At 38.7% G+C, this 17,246-nt stretch overlaps 2 protein-coding genes across 2 annotated transcripts; one reads left to right on the top strand and one right to left on the bottom strand.

Moving 5' to 3' along the window:
• Nucleotides 1-557: 557 nt before the first annotated feature.
• On the top strand, nt 558-10,427 carry LOC143848734 (TPR repeat-containing thioredoxin TTL1-like). The gene is made up of 8 exons (XM_077357749.1): nt 558-1,788; nt 1,914-2,140; nt 2,849-3,044; nt 3,138-3,310; nt 4,423-4,756; nt 5,499-5,703; nt 6,591-6,697; nt 9,935-10,427. Exons 1-8 carry the CDS (start codon nt 1,027-1,029, stop codon nt 10,085-10,087), a joined length of 2,157 nt encoding a protein of 718 aa, XP_077213864.1. The 5' UTR covers nt 558-1,026; the 3' UTR covers nt 10,088-10,427.
• A 5,051-nt stretch (nt 10,428-15,478) lies between these two features.
• LOC143848245 (uncharacterized) lies at nt 15,479-16,834 on the bottom strand. The gene has a single exon (XM_077357143.1). It carries the CDS (start codon nt 16,676-16,678, stop codon nt 15,755-15,757), a length of 924 nt encoding a protein of 307 aa, XP_077213258.1. The 5' UTR covers nt 16,679-16,834; the 3' UTR covers nt 15,479-15,754.
• Nucleotides 16,835-17,246: the final 412 nt, after the last annotated feature.

Genomic DNA, 17,246 nt, shown 5'->3' with positions numbered 1-17,246 from the left:
TTCGATTAGTGGACATGATCCAAAAAGCCCAACACGAACTTATCGGGCCCCAGTTTTGCCTTGTTTGAGTGATCAGCTCTGTTGATCCGAACGGCACCCATAAGTCCACCAAATGCCGTTGAGAATACCTTGATCTAATGATCTAAGGCCCTCGATCGAGCTAAGCCCCATTTATGGGTCCTCCAATAAAATCTATAGTCCTTTATCTTACACTAAGAGGGGTGGGACCAAGACCATGTGTGTTGGATTTTACACGCATGCCCCTATGCCTCCTGATGGACCCTAAAATTGTCTTCTACCATCTATGGTACATGTAAACTTTCTGTATAATTATTTTCTCATGTTAAGAAATGTAAATGAGTGATTTTCACTTGACGTCATCGAGAAGTTAGGGGCCCTCCGATTAAGGATCCGAATAATGGTGATATCATGTGGGCTGGCCCATCTCAAGTTGTAGAAATAGTCTAAGCATCTCCAGCTGGATGTCTTACGTGGGTGGCCCTCACACCTCTTAGCTGTAAAATAGGGCCTAAAATCGGACCCAAACAAAGAAATCACCCTTTTCTAATTTTCTAGAGATCCAAATTCCTCCCATGACCGAATCTCACGTTCCAAAATAGAACAAAGAAAGAAAAAAAGTTCAAAAAAAAAAGAAAAAAAAACCCCATTGATTTTTTTCCTCTTCCATTTTCTGCTCTCTCTCTCTCTCATCTCTCTTCAAAGAAATTTTCAAAGAATAAGAAAATTTTGGTTTCTTGGGAGCCACTCCAGGGGGTTGTGAGTCTTGTGACATAAGAAAACACACTTCCTGGGGGAGGGACTAATTCAGACCTTTTTCATATACAAGCAACACAATACACCTCATTCACAACCTCACATGGTTTGAAAATTCTTAAAGAGAACTGCCGGAAACCTTGGTTTTCCGGCAGTTTTCCCTCACTACTTTTTTATTTCCACCACCCCATTTAATAGAAAGAGAACCCACTTTTGTTTTTCCTCTCTGTAACAATAGGCTTTTTTTTAGAGATGGAGAGCTATGAAGATGAAAAAAAATCAACAGGATGTGGGATTATGATTTTATACAATGGTGTTTTTCGTAGGCGAAGCTTCTGGCCTAGAAGAACAGCCTCTACAAGCTCACTCCGTTCAACTAATGGATCAAAAGGGAGTCTCAAGCTTTCAAATTCCAACTCAAAAAGAAGAAGAGGAGGCTCTGATGAAACAGCATTTTGGGAAACTCCCAATCTGTCTGATTCTCTTCCTAAATTAGCAGAGAAGCCCATTTTCAAAACTACCTTGAATTCGAAGAATTTTAATTCTCCTCATCAAAACATTGGAAGAAAATCATGTGATACAAATAGCAATACATCTTCACGTACTTCGAATAAGATGGTAGTTCCAGCAACGAGAGCAGTACAGCAACAGAAGAATATTACAATCTCAGGCGAGCTTGATAGTTTTATTCCTGATTATAGATCAAAGGGGAATGGTGCTCTGGTTCGAGCTTCGTCGAGTAATATGATGGTGTTTGGGCATTTGGGTAATATCAGGCAATCTGGGAATGGGAATTTCAGTAATTCCCCTAGTAATAATGTTCTTGATTATTTACCGAAGACGGCGAGAGAGATGGCTACAGCGGAGATTGGAAAGGGACGGAATCAGAATCGGAATGGAGTAATGGGCAATATAGTAGTAACAAAGGGTAATGAAAAAGAGAACATTAGCAAAGAACCACAGGCAGTTTTGTGTCGGGCTTTGTCCAGGAGACTAGATCCCGAGGAATTGAAGGTAATGTGAAACAACCAATTATTCCAAAAGCTTCACGCGCTCTGTTACCGAGTGAAGCAACCAATTAGTATACAAAAGGTTAAGTTGTTAGTGTTGGTGTTATTTAATCCTTTATATTTGAACAGGTAATGGGAAATGAGGAATATAAGCATGGGAGATTTGCAGAGGCATTGGCGTTATATGATCGAGCGATTGCGCTTGACCCGGAAAGAGCATCGTATAGAAGTAACAAGAGTGCTGCGCTTACGGGGTTGGGTCGGCTTTTGGAAGCTGTTGATGAGTGCAGAGAAGCCATTAAAATTGAGCCTTCTTACTCCAGAGCACATTATCGATTGGGTAATCTTTATCTCAGGTAGGCAAATAAGATTGAAAATATCTAAATGGGTCTGATTCAATTTTCAGTTCCAGATATTTTGATAAACCAGTATCTTGTATCACTTTTTTCTTTTATTTTTGTGCTGGGTTTTTTGAGCTCGATTTGTTGGATATTGTTACTATAAGTTGTTTGAGGAGAAATCCATCTTTTATTTTCATCACTTCTAATTCCTGGAGAAGGGAAAAGTTTGTTTCTTTTCTTCCTCTCTGTGTTTAGTTATAATAGCTCTGTTTTATTGAAAATTCTATAATGTTCAGCACCAAAATAGTCTAAGAAGAAAGACCATTACTCTTTTCTAGTTTCATTGCTATAAATTTTAATTTCAGCAGTTAAAATCTTGAAAGCAGAAAACCCATTTCTTCTTTCTTTGCTTTCTACTTATATAAACTCTGTTTCAGTTAAGAGTCTCTGCATTCTTGAGTACTACCATCAACAGTTTCAAAAACAAAAAAAACAAAGTTGCCCAATTCTTTTTCTTTTCTTAGTTTGATTTCTTAGCTCTGTTTCATTCAAAGTTGAATAAGAATCAGCGTTTCCTTAATGCACCTCAATTCTCACTTCCACCTCGTTGATTTTGAGTACTAAACACACACACAAAAAGGAAAAAACATCATATTCTTTGTTTTTTTTTCCTGTTCTATTTCGACTTCCATTCAGTTTATCAAAGTCTCTGCAAATTTTCAGATTGGGAGAAGCAGAGAAAGCCTTGAATCACTACAAACAGTCAGGAAACGAAGCCGACTCCAAAGACTTTTCCCAAGCACAAGCTCTCCAAACTCACCTGGCCAAGTGCAACGATGCACGAAAGCTAAGAGACTGGCACACTATGCTAAAACATGCTGGGTGCGCCATCTCTTCTGGTGCAGATTCAGCTTCCCAGGTCTACTCCCTAATCCAACACCCACTCTCCTTATCCTACGCTGCATTTGTCTTGTTTTCTTATCTGCTTCCTGTTTTTTTCTCCTTTCAAAAGGTGTTTGCCTCGCAAGCAGAAGCCATGTTGAAGCTCCACAGGCACCAAGAAGCTGACAAAACCTTATCGTGCGCGCCTTCTTTTGATATAGACTCGTCTACCAAGTTCTTTGGTGCAGTTTGCAGTGCCTATGTCTTTCTAATTCGGGCTCAGGTTGACATGGCTGCAGGCAGGTTAGTTTTTTCCACTATGGGAATTCTATATTGAGCTTTGGTGCGCAGTGCAAACACAACAATCTTCTTTTAACTTTCGATCAATATTGAGTGAGACCAACCTAATAATCTGCTTACTACGTGGTGAATTCTACCCGGTTAAATCCCTGACACAAATCTTTAGGCCCCACTTGCAATGCATGTGATTTAAGTGGTGGCTGGTATCTCTACAGTACGCAGTGGCTTCTTGGTTGGATAATCTAAATCGTCCTTATTGTGGGTCCCCATGAATGGGCCATGATATAAAAAGTAGCCCAACAGTAGGGCTCATCTCTTCTGGACTCTCTAGATCAATACCTAAGACTGCCATGCAGTCCAATTTATGGATCCATGTAAGGAGTAAATGGTAGACTTGGGAGGGAGACTGGTTAATTCAATAGAGAGGGCATTTTAGGAATAAATGAAAACTTCCCAAAACGCAAGCAAAGTTGCAATATGAATATGTGGGGGCATTCAGGGAAAAATAGTATAAGTGCTTGAATAAACTTAAAAAATATGGAATTTAGTGTTTGGGGACATTGAAAATAAATGGTTGGACTACTAATTTGGAATTGGATGGGGATATTTTGGGAATAAAATGATATAAGACACAAATATATGATGGGTTTTTTTCAGAAGATATTTATAGAAAGAGAGCCAATATTTCAAATCGTGTTTTGGTAGCATCCAGCAACTCTCTTCATCTAGACTCTTCCTGCCTCTGTACAGCTCATTGTGAGGTGTAGCAACCCTGAAAATTCCAAAATATGGAGGGAGTGGAACTTAGCAAAACGAGGGGGAGAATATATTGACTTGCTCATAGTTTGGTTGCGGGTAGTGAGTAGTTACTTCGTAGAGGAGTGGTCAAAGTAGTCAACAAGGAGGAGACAAGCCTTGGAGTCTCCTCATAGTCACCTCATAGAGTATAGTTGTTGGGGGTGTCATTACCAATAGGGAGAGAGAGAGAGAGCATCAATGGTTTTCTGCTTGGATTTTTTTGGGAGTTTGCTTGCGTGTCATGAATTATTGTATAATTCATTAGAACTCATTATTGTATTATTATGAATTAACATTTTATTAATTAATGTTTGAAGATTTGAGGAGGCAGTAGCAGCGGCTCAACGAGCAGCTCGGCTCGACTCGAACAACAAGGAGGCGGGCACAGTAATGAGGAGGGCTCGAGCCGTAGCAGCGGCGAGGTCAAATGGGAACGACCTCTTCAAGGCCTCCAAGTTTGGTGAGGCGTGTGTCGCATATGGGGAGGGTCTTGAACACGACCCACACAACGCCGTCCTTCTCTGCAATCGAGCCGCTTCCCGGTCTAAGCTTGGACAATGGGAGAAAGCCATAGAAGACTGTACTTCGGCTCTTAACGTCCGTCCATCTTATAGCAAGGCTAGACTAAGAAGAGCAGACTGCAATGCTAAGGTGAATATCATTCCCTTTACCTAAATATGGACATAAAATCACGATATTATAAGAAGAACAAGACATCTTTCTCAATCAATCCTGTTGCCCCTCATTCTTCAAGACGGAGGGCCCACTAATTGGACCCATCAACCCCATTATCGACACGCAGGGTAGATTATATTTTTGAGATTTTATATCATGTAAAGCCTTTATAGTCCAATATTTTTTCAAAAGATACTGTACGGATTACAACATATAACGATCCAAACTGTCCATTTGATGGGCCACAACGTAGACAGGTTGTGCCCCAAAAATCATTTTCATAGAATGATCATAGTAGCCCTCCGATCAAGAGAGGAACTACATACTATGGAAACCTCTATAGATTCGGAGGGTTATGATCATCTTATGGAAATGATTTTTGGGGCACAACCTATTTAAGTTGTGGCCCATCAAATGTACGGTTTGGATCATCCTATGATGTAAGCCGTAGAAAACTTTTTGAAGATTACTAGACTATCCATGCTTACACAATAAAAAAAAAAACTGAAATAGGGATCGTCCTATGGAAATGATTGTTTGGGCAGTGGCCCATCAAATGGACTATTTGGATCATCATATGGTGCAAGCCTTACAATACTTTTAGTAAAATACTAGACGATAGGGGTTTACACCACATAAAATCTGTATTTATCATGCATAATATAAGCAAAGTGACGGAACTGCCTTCACATAATCTTGCCAAGTTTTTCCATTGCAGTTGGAACGATGGGAGGCTTCGTTACAAGACTACGAAGCCTTGATAAGAGAAAGTCCGGGTAATGAGGAGGTGGGCCGGGCCCTGTTCGAGGCCCAGGTCCAGCTCAAGAAGCGACGTGGCGAAGACGTCAAGGACATGAAGTTCGGGCCTGACTTGGTCGTTGTCAACAGCAACGACCGTTTCAGGCACATCGTCACCTCTCCTGGTAAAAGTTCAAAACTAGCCCTAGACATGAAGTTTGGTGTTTCTTTAACCCTTTAAACTGTGGGGTACTTTTGACATTTCACCCAAATTGAACTTAAAGAGAGCTCCTATTTTTAATTTTGCACCCCTTGTTTTGGAATCTGCCACATACTATGTAGAGAGAGGACTCGGTAAGAATAAAGATTTTATACGATAGAGTGAGCTTTTGTTGAAAAAGTAGAGTGAGGCCCACCTGTTTGGATGATCTAAGTCAAGTAGGTGGGCCAATATTTTTCTAGGCTGGACCCCATTTAATTTTATAGATAAGAACGGGTGGGAGGTATCAAAACAAAGGGGATGAAAATGGAATTATCAATGGCTCATTTCAGAAATTAAAGTGAAGAACATTCTATGTACTTTCTTATTGTGAGAAAATTATCACCAGATCAAGGTTTAAAATTTCGGCCGGAATCATAAATTTCGGATTTCAGTCAAGACCGAAACTGAAATTGACGAAATTTACCAAATTTTGTTCAAAATTTCGGATTTCGATTAGGACTGAAACCAAAATTGGCGAAATTTACCAAATTTTGGCGTAATTTTTTATAAAATGTTAATTTTTTATTGCTTTACAGAATTTCGGCTGAAATTGCCGAAATTTTGGTAATTTCAGCCCAAAAGACCGACATTTCAAGTGCCTTTAATAAATTTCGGCCGAAATTTCAGTTTCGGTGAGGACAGAAATTATCCCAAAACCAAAATTTAAAACCTTGCACCAGTTTAGATAGTATTTCTCATTTTTATTTTTATTTTTTATGTTTTTAATTTTGGTTGGAAACCAGTTTTCTGAAAGTAATTGTCTTTTTTCTATGTTTTGATTTTTGGGTTCCCTTTCATATTTGGTGACAGGGATGTCGGTGGTATTATTCTGCAACAAATCGAGGGACATTAGCAAGCAGATATTGCCTTTTACAGAGCAACTCTGCAAGAGATATCCATCAGTCAATTTCCTCAAGGTTTGTACCTCGTACATTGCTATTCCATGTGGACTTTTTTACCTTAAAAACTGGTAGTTACACCCCCAACATTTTGATAATACATGCTAACTAAGGCAGAAGTAGGACCCACATACCTAACTATAAAAAATATTCATTTCTTAGGCTTCCTATGGACTGCTCATGCCTCAAAATTCATTGTCATCTAACTATTCTAGCCTTTTAATGGCCTAGTTAAAGTGCACAAATCGAAGGGTTCGGATTGTTTGATGGCTGAGATCTTTAGACCACGGTCATCCATAGCAGGTGTCCTAATAAGTGAACGGCTCGGATCATCGAACGAGTTGCCCTAAGATCCCAACGAGTTGTAGGCAAGAAACAAGAGAAGTATATGCTCTTAAAAGGGGGGTGTATGTATCAAAAAGGGATAGGTAAATATCAGCTCCCTTTTCTTTTGCTACAAAGCATGTTCGTGGTCAAAACAAGTTGACACCAGTTTCTTATTGGTTTCACGTGTGCGAGTAATTTTGTCGTTTGTGGAAGAGTAGTTGTATTTCGAGCTTTGACCCAGTCTACCACTGTGTGGGACCTACCTCAGGATGATCCAAACCCTCCGATCTGTGAGGGATGACACCATATAGAAACCTCTACATATCTGATGTTCAAGATCATCCTATGAGAGAATTTTCATGGCACAGCCTATTTACATTAGGGCCCACCAAATGAATGGTTTGGATCTTCAAAATAGGTGGGCCCCACTGTAATTTTTGAAAAAAATCCTGGAGTTATATACAGAGTACACTCGAAGTCTACATCGTACAGATGGCACATTTGTACCACGTTCAGAACCTTTGATCTAGTGACCAAAGTAGTACGTTTCACGATAATAAAAAAAAACTCTACCCAAAGCTGTGACCTAAACTATAGCCTGCATCAATATATTTTTCTAGAGGTAAGTTGGAGTCCAACCAATGGCCTTAAACTAAAGGCTCACAGCTGGATTAGGAGACTTCTTACCCCAGCATTACCATACATGTCTTTTCCTTTTTTGTAGCCATGGAACATGTGAATTTAATTATACGACAGTTGGGTCATGATCACAAGTGTAAAGCTTTACAAATTTGGCTTGGGAGATGATATGTTTATAGAAGAAAGAGACCACAATATTGGTAACTCGTAAAGAAGAAAGAGTATTCGCAATAGTAATTACTCTTAAAATACATGAAACTAAAATTGCTACAGAAGTGATGCTAAACTAGGATGATAAGGTGTCATTGCTATCTTTAACATGAAAAATGTCGAGAATGAATTGTAAGGTTTGGTGAGAACATCCGCAACCTAGTTAGAGCTAGTTAGAAAACGGACATTGAGTTCCTTACAAGCAACCTTCTGGCAAATAAAATGAATATAGACCTCAACCTACTTAATACGAGCATGAAATATTCGATTTGGGACCCATGTTATCCCTGTTGAGAAATTCCCAAGAATGATATTTGTGACTTAGAAACTAACTAATTTCATCTTTGTTGGCAAGGGCCTTATATTGGTGTTAGACCGTGCAATCAAATGAGATTGGGACTAATATGGACACTGTCACAAAAGAATACCAAAGTTCAGTGTCGCCTTTAGATAACACAATCTGCACTTTATCACAGCCCAATGGTTAGTGGTGGGTCTATGCAAGAAGTAGAAAACTTCAATGACGGAGAAGGAGATGTAAGGTTGCGTGAAGCAGAGGTACTATAGGACTCCCACAGTGCTCTAATATTCTCAAGCATTTTTGTTCGGGATGGAGGTACACGGGCTACAATAGGCTGCCTAGAAGATAAAGAGAAAAAATGATTTCGCAGTACTGGAATATTTGCTTCTCAAATAGTGAAACCGAGGTTTACACTAGCCCAAGATCCACAACCGAAATAAAAGAAGGACAATGACCAACAAGATGTAGTCCAATATATGGTGGAAGAACATCAATAGGAAGAAAACTTCGAGACATAGACAAAAAAGGGGCAAGTTTGCTCTTTGCTTCAACACAAGCTTGTACACAAGAGTGCTTTAATGGAAATCTTGATAGTGGAGAATCTCTACCAAAAAATCAGTAAATGAAGATTTGGCTTAGTCAATAGAAAGCAGATAATTAATGACTAGTGTAAGTGGTAGTGGGTATGGAAAATTGGAAACTTAAATGCTTAATTAGGGAAATGATGGTAGGTTTAGAATTTCGAGTAGACTTTGAATTTGAAATAGGAGGGAATTGGGAAGGGAAAAGATGCAGCAAAAATGTGTGACTCAAATGTGGAAGCTAGGCCAACAAAACAACCAACATGCCCTTAGATTAAAATTACATTTTTGTCCTCACTACATCTCTCAAAATAAAATAGTGTAAAAACTAAAAATTCAAAATTTAAGAAAAGTGGAGAAAATCAAGGAGTAAATTGAGACATCACAATAGTGGTAGCTTCTAAAGAGGAAAGAGTCCACAATAGTGGTAACTTCTAAAGAGAAAATATTCTACAATAGTGGTAACTCCTAAAATTCACAGAATCAAGATTGCTTAAAATGTTGGTAAACCAGGATGGTGAGGTGGAGTTGCTATCTGTAAGGAGCTGCTATATTTAACAACCAGGAATAATAAACACCCGGCATGCTTTAATTTCTCATTAAAAAATTCATTAGAAATAAAATCATATTATCATAATACAATCTCTTGCTTTCTTTTTATTTCTTTATCTTCTCAAACGGGTCTTTCATTCAATTATTTTATGATTACAAGTTTTTTAAATCGCTTAGTAAAGCAGATCTCTCTCTCTCTCTCTCTCTCTCTCTCTCTCTCTCTCTCTCTCTCTCTCTCTCTCTCTCTCTCATGTTTATCTTTTCAAATGGGTATTTCAATTGTTTAATGGTGATCATGTCATCATCTTTCATAAAACAGAACTGTTGCTTTTCAAATTTTTGTTTACTTTCTCAAAAGGACCTGTGAATTATTAAATGATATGGTGTAGATCTATATTGGTGGGTGTTTAGGGACCCACATATTTTAATTTTTTCCATAAACATTTTATTAGAGAAAATCATCTTTCATGAGACTAATCTCTCTCTCTCTCTCTCTCTCTCTCTCTCTCTCTCTCTCTCTCTCTCTCTCTCTCTCTCTCAATGGTTTTTGCATTATTTAATGATATGATATTTTTCTCCTGTTTTGCTTATTTTCACAAATGGGCCTTTGAATAACTCAATGCTCTTCTAATATTCTATATTCAGGTGGATGTTGAAGACAACCCCTACTTGGCAAAATCAGAGGGGGTGAGCTCAGTGCCTGCCTTCAAGATATACAAGAACGGTTCCAGGGTCAAAGACATTGATGGTTCCAACCAGGAATTGCTAGAGAGCTCTGTCAAATTTTTCAGCACATAAAAAACAAAAACATATCCTACCGATCACCAATACAGATTGTACAAAGAGACATGGTCAGAGACAACTTAGAAAGGAGAAAAAAAAGGACTACAGTGCCTTATTTTTGTCTCGACTACACAAAAAGGAGGACCTTTAATCTCTGCACCTTGCCAATCTGCAGGCCCAAAACTTAGAAGTGCAAATAAAAAAATGAAGAAGAAGAAGAACAGCTGAGAAGTAGTAAAGAAAAAGAGAAAAAGAAAGAAAAGGGCCTATTTTGTATTACCTAATGTTAATATGTAAGTGTACGTGAGCTGTCTTAAAACAAGTCATCTTTCTTTACTACAACTCATTGGCACAAGATTTTGTTTCTTCTCACATCTCTTAGTGCTAAAAATCAATGGCAATGCCGCAATGGATAGTGAAATAGGTATAGAGGCCTTACTAATACATATTAGAGAGTTAGGTATGCGTCTTAATGAGTTAATTTACTAAGAAAAAGGGGTGCAAAAGATAGGGGAATCATGTTAGCAATACAAGAAGCCTAATCCTGGCCCACCCAGATGACATTAAATTGATCCGGAGCCTTATTTGGTGGGCCCGTATTGGATGATTTCAAGTGTTCCATCAATGGTTTGCAAATGAGAGTAGCTGTTCACATTCAAGTTCTAATCAATTGGTTAAAAATGATTGCTGCATGTATCAGCTGATCATCCAGCTACCAACTGAGCTCCGTTTGGCCTCCTAAAAATTAGGGATTTAAAAAAAACAAAGTTAATGCTAGAAAACTCACTTTCAATGAGAATTCGCTTTGTTTCAGGTAATTTCTAAGCATAGAAACAAGATGAGTAAGCTCTAAATGGGAACTCTATCACCCTAATACCTCACTTTAAATCCATTTTTTGTTTTGAAAGATGATAGGTTTTTATTCCAAATCCGAAAGAGATACATCAGTGGGGACAAGATGTCCCCAAACTGACTAAAAAATGAAATCCAACAAGTTAAGCACAAAAAATGACCACACTGTTTGTTGGGAAAAAACTCTTTCCCGCTTTCATCGAACCTGTGAGAAAACGATTGAACACGAACAATGGAAATATACTAACCACAAAAAATATCAACAAACAACCACAATCAACACAAGAGAATTTTTACGTGAAAAACACCTTCAACGTGAAGGATAAAAACCACGGGACCTTTCTCGGAGTCCACCCAAATCTCCACTATAATACTTTAGGTACAAAACCTAATTCTCAACATCATCAACGGGATAAACATCCCCATTCCAACAACAATGGAATCCACAAATATGAGTGAAGATAGAGCAACAATATCAACTCCAAACAAGAAGAAAAAAGTTGAAGAAAATGGTGAAGATCTCACCCAAAATCTGTTGTCCGTAAACGACTCAGAAACCTGATTTAGAGAACTCTAAATCACAATCCAACCGTTCAGAATGTAGATCAAGATGTCACGAACCTGCTGTCCAAAAATCAGCTCAATCGAACTACGGATCGACCTCCGATCGTCGGTTTGATCACTGCTGCGCAGAAACCCCTTTTCCTGCGAATTTCCCCTCCTTTTTTCTTCTATTTTTTGTGTTGTTCTCTCTCTTTTTCCCAAAGATTAGGGCTATACTTAGATATATGCTTTAGGTATAGAAAGACCATATTATCCCTCTAGTTAAAACAAATTCCAAATAAGCCCTTATTGGGCTGGACTTAAACCCAACACTGTTGTCCCTCAAATACCGGCCAAGCGGTAAAAAAGTAGACCAACTCATACGAATTGCATTACACAGGGATAGGGAGGATCAGCCCAATCCAGGCCAGAGAATCCCGGGTAAACACTTTAAATGCAAGATAGAAGAATCTCTGATTTCCGAAGTGAGGCCTTCAATCTTCCAAAAACTCCTAACTTTGTTTGAGGCCCAAGCCAAGACATTTGAGGAGTCATCTTCAATTATTAGAGGTCCCATCCTATGCCTACCTCAATTTAAATCCTAAGCATTGATTTTGGACCCAAAAAATAGATTTTAAGCCAAAATTGATCTAGACTATCTATTTTATTTCCTAGTTAAGCCTAAATCTGAATTTTCTTTGGTTTCACATTGATAAACTTATTCGGTCCCAAAAAATCATCTAATCTCCATTTCTGTCGCCCTCTAAGTTGAACTGCCCACACACAGGAATATCAATCAGACTTAGTCCCTGTTCGTTTAAGATTATGCCAACTGATTGTGAGTCCAAAACCAAATATTCGAGTTTAATTTTGAGTCCGATAAATGGTTTTGGACTCACAATTGGTTGGCAGATAAATGGACAGGGCCTTAGTCGACTGGTCGAGTTCACTTCAACTAAATGCCCCCATGTCACAACACCAATAAATCGGTTCAAGAGATGAATTTTTCTAAGTCTCTCATACCCGTTTTTGTTTTTTAATCTCTATACCTAGAAATTCGACATCATAAGTACAAAAAGTAGTGAATCGTGATCCCCTTCAACTCAGACATGATTTAGATCAAGATCCTCCCAAAGTGAACCTTTGATTGTAGACATTGTTACATCCTAAAGCTCATTGCATCCTCCTGAGAAGCCAACTATGTCAGATTGAAATATAAAGCTCATTGTTACACTACAGTTCGAGTCAATGATTTGGATGATTGAAATATATGAGGGTAGCCAATTCCCAAACATAACAATTGATTGGATGGTTAACATAATTTGATTGACGAGATCTTCGTATCATGAGATTTGCTAGGGATCATCGCAGAAGGCATTTCCTGGCTGGGCTGTTGTAGGTGAGAGCAGCCACCTCATATGAATTAAATGAATAAGACAAATCAGAGCCTGTGTGGCACCTGCAAGTACAGCCCAGCAGCGAAACGCCATCACTAGCAAATCCCTCATATCATTTACTTGTGTGTCCCAGTTAGTTAACGGGTCCAGTTGCTTAACCATTTGCCATATTTATAACTAATGAGTGGAAACTAAGAAATTTATTACAACAACAAACGTATAACCATGGTTTTAAATTTCGACCGAAATCCGAACACCGACACCAAAATCGATAAAACCGAAACGGTCATTTATTTCGGCCGAAATTTTGGAATTTCGGTTTTTTCGAAATTTGACCCAAAAAATCTGTTTTTTTTTAATATTAATTTAATATTTCACCGAAATTTAATATTGAATAAAATATTGGTTTTGGGTTTTGTACCAGATTTCGACCGAAATTTCAGGGTGCGAAACCAGTACCGAAACCGAAATTTTAAACCTTGCGTATAACCAACTTATAATGGGATTTGCCAACGTCCATCCCAGAGGGCATTTTCGGATGGTCATTTTGCATTAGTCACATTTTTAACTAAGATTTTTATGGTTGTCTTTTTTTTTTCTTTTTTTCGAGTGCAATCTTGTAACTGAAAGTACATGTGACTGTAAAGCCCAGACCATAGGATGATCCAAACCGTCCATTTGATGGGCCACAATGTAAATAGGTTGTGCCCCAAAATTCATTTCCATAGGATGATCCTAGCCCTCCGATATATAGAGAAACTCCATATAATCAAACTTCTATAGATCACTAGGGTACCTATGCCAGTTTGCTTAACCTTCATGGTGCTACTAAAAACCTACTTGCCTACTTATTCTAGATGATCCCAACACAAAGAATCGATCTCCCCTAGAACAAATGAGAGTTTCACATTTAGTCGAAATGAGATGTTGCATTGTACATCCAATTACAATTACGACTGTGGGTTATTGATCTCTCGCCACTACAAATCCCTGTGCAATCGCAAATCCTCTTCCTCTTGAGACCATTTTAGGACAGCAGTCTGGCATGAATTCCTAAAATACAATCTCTGTTTATATAATGATTAAGTGGACTTGGAAGCCAAAGTCATCCCTATGGTTCGCAATAAGAAAAGCCACAGTGGCTAGGTTATACTACACAAACAGGGCAGCTAGTCATAGGGGCTTTACTCAGGATAACATTATCCAAGCAAGGCACCCAATCCTTGGAACATCTTATTCAAGGATTTCTATCCTCGTGGGTAACCTCCCTGTACGGGGCTGTTCGGCACAAGATAACAAGTTATTCCTCATGGTTCATGTTGAAAAAAGCCCCAATGGGCAGGGGATACTATAGAAGGAACATCTTATTCAGGATTTCTATCCCCGTGGAGAACTTCCCTATGGGGCTGTTCGGTCAAGAGAACAATCCTAGGATAAAATTTTATCAGAACAAGGACAATAAACCCAGTGGAAAAGGGATTTGCTAACAAAAGCCTCCATCATAGACCACAAGAGCGAAATTAAGGCCCTATTCATTTTATATTATGACAACCGGTTGTGAGTCCCAAACAAATTATTTCCTTTTATTAGCAGGGGTGGATCCCTCAAAATACTTATTTGAAAAGCCCGCCTTGACCAAAAGGACAGCCGGATGGTTTTTACTACTCTCATAATTCAATATCACATATGTAACCCAGAAGCCAATCAAGTCGAGGGTCGAGCAACAATTGGCCCAGGCACCAACATTAGAAGAAACAGAGATAGGGGATCAGTTCCCTAATGAGGAGATCATGGTAATGGAAGACAGGATACAAGAGGATATCTAGACCCTATACTTCGATGGAGCCCGAAATTTTGAGTCCAATAATTGGTTTGGGACTCATAATCGGTTGTCATAATCTAAAACAAATAGGACCTAAGGTTAGAGGAGAGGCCCAGGGAACAAAAAGGGCTTGGTATCTCCTATTGGCGTTGAATTCTGTTCGGGATTTACTAGAACAAAGTAGTGACCGAAAACCCCAGATATTAAGACCTAAGGTTAGAGGAGAGGCCCATGGAACAAAAAGGGCTTGGTATCTCCTATTGGCGTTGAATTCTGTTCGGGATTTACTAGAACAAAGTAGTGACCGAAAACCCCAGATATTAAAATCTCAGGGCTGAGTTGAAATTTGAACATCCTCTCCCTCTCTATCTCTCATCACCGAACTCCAAAACACCCTCGTTGCCCTCCTTATGTCCTCCCCCAACGGAAGCAAATCCACATAGGTGGCAAAACTAGGACCAACCTAATTTGATTAGATTGGTTTGTCCTAGTTTTGCTCACAAGGGTCTAGTCACTCCATTGTCTTCCACATCTCTCATTGTCTTCTTCCTTGTGTTGTCTCTTATAAAAGAACTTAGCATCTAATATTATTTGAGGGAAGAGACAATTAGTGTAAATTAAATGACCAAATACTATCTTAAATAGAAGAAATAGATGGGAAATGTAGAGGAATGATCAGCACACAAAAAACAACATTTAGTATACAACATAGATGACCTACAAAACCGACTCATAAAGGGAAGAAAACATACCCACTTGAAAGAAAAATCCAACAAATGGAAGTCAAGGAGAGAGAATAAATACTTGAGAAGCATATATAATGACATGAAACCCATTCCTTGTTTCTTCTTATGAAAACAAATGTACAAAAATAACACAATCTCAAATCAAAATCAAAATCAAATTGAACCTTTAGAGCTTGGATTTCTCCAAACAAATAACATACCCAAATGAGTTTTAAAAAAAAGAGAGAGAGAAAAAGGTTAAAGCAATTACACATAGATAACAAGAACACAAAAGGGAGAGAGAATAACTGAAATACCATAATCACCAATTCACCACTCACCATCATCTCTTCCAACTTCGACTCCTTGAGAAAGGATCTGTTCTTCCTACAACCCATGTTTCCTTTGCAATATCAGAAGAGATCTTGAAAAAATCAGGAGCATAACTCATTAAAACCAACTTTTCTTTTTTCCTCTCTTCCTCTAATACAGTCTTCACACTCCTCTTTTCTTCTTCTTCTTCCTCTACCTTCTCTTCTAACCAATTTTTCGCGGGCGCAGACCTACACCTCATAAGCAAAAGAGCATTTTTAGGAGGTGCAACAGACCCTTCTAAACAAGACCCCTCTCTCCCTTTCTCATCTTCTTCTTTAACTTCCTCTTTAACAAACCCATGATTTTGATTTTCTTGCATTATCATAAACCACTTGGAGAATATATTTCTAGACCCATCACCACCCTCCAAACCCAGTTCATTTCTTTGTTGTTCTTCCTCATCTTCTTCATCAGTAGAGCTATCAGTAGCATCAACAGACCCATGAAAAGAACCAAAGCAACCCAAGTCAAAACGTAGGCTTCTCAAGGCAGTTAAAAACTGCATGATGTCCTTTTTCAATCCTAAGGTTTCAAACCATGTGGGTCTCTTTTTCTGTTTTTGATTGTTGTGAAGTCTCTCTATCTCTTCCATGACAGACTGCCAATTCTTACAGTTATTGGGCTTGGGCCGGATCTTGATCTGACCGGCGCATGTGACTTTTGGGGAAGTGGGTTCAGAGATATCGGATCCAGTGGGCTTGGTCTTGGTCCGAAACAGAGGGCTGGCTTGGCCTCTTGTGTTGGACCTTTGATAGTAGCGTTTGCTTCCCTCTGTGGGTCGGGCCGGGCTGCAAATGGGTTTGGGCATTAGGGTCCGATGGGCTCGAGATGGGAAGCAAACCAGAAGGTCTGTTGGAGCATTTCCTCCTCTTACACTTTCTCTTCCTCTCATGGTGTGTTTCTTCTTTTTCTTTGTGATTTTGATCTTTGTGTGGCTTTTGGTTTTGGGGTGTGAGTTTGTGTTTATTTAAAAGGGTGGGAGATTGCCAGCTTTCTTGCCTTTTAAAGGTACGAATTTGCCACCTTTCTTCCCTTTTGCTACCCCTCTCTATCTGTATGCCTTTAATATGCCTTTGGATGTTGTCACAAGGGCTTCTTTCTCGGCCTTTCCTTTCTCATTGAGGGATTTTTTTTTTAAATGACCTAATTTCATGATCCAATGATGCCCCTACTTACAGTTACATGAGATATAATTACTTTAAGGGAGATTTGATTAATTGTTGTTAGATGTTATCTCTTGCCTTTGCTTTTGTAAGAAACTACAGATTAGTTAATGGCAAATAGGCCTTAATATTTCATACACCGGAACTCAGTGTATCAATCTTTGATACTTAGTTTGCAAACCATGTCCATTAAAGTAATTGTTGGGCCACCCATTTGATAGTTACAAGCTAAATTTTGTAAAAGATTTGATTCATTAAATCTTAGATTCTTGTATGGATTATATAGAACACAAGGGC

Source organism: Tasmannia lanceolata, unplaced genomic scaffold (assembly GCF_043159265.1).
Source record: "Tasmannia lanceolata isolate RefF3 unplaced genomic scaffold, GAP_Taslan_0.1 ptg000016l, whole genome shotgun sequence".
In the NCBI taxonomy this organism is placed as follows: Eukaryota; Viridiplantae; Streptophyta; class Magnoliopsida; order Canellales; family Winteraceae; genus Tasmannia; species Tasmannia lanceolata.
Note: the sequence above shows the minus strand (reverse complement) of the source record. Positions and strands in the feature narration are given on the sequence as shown.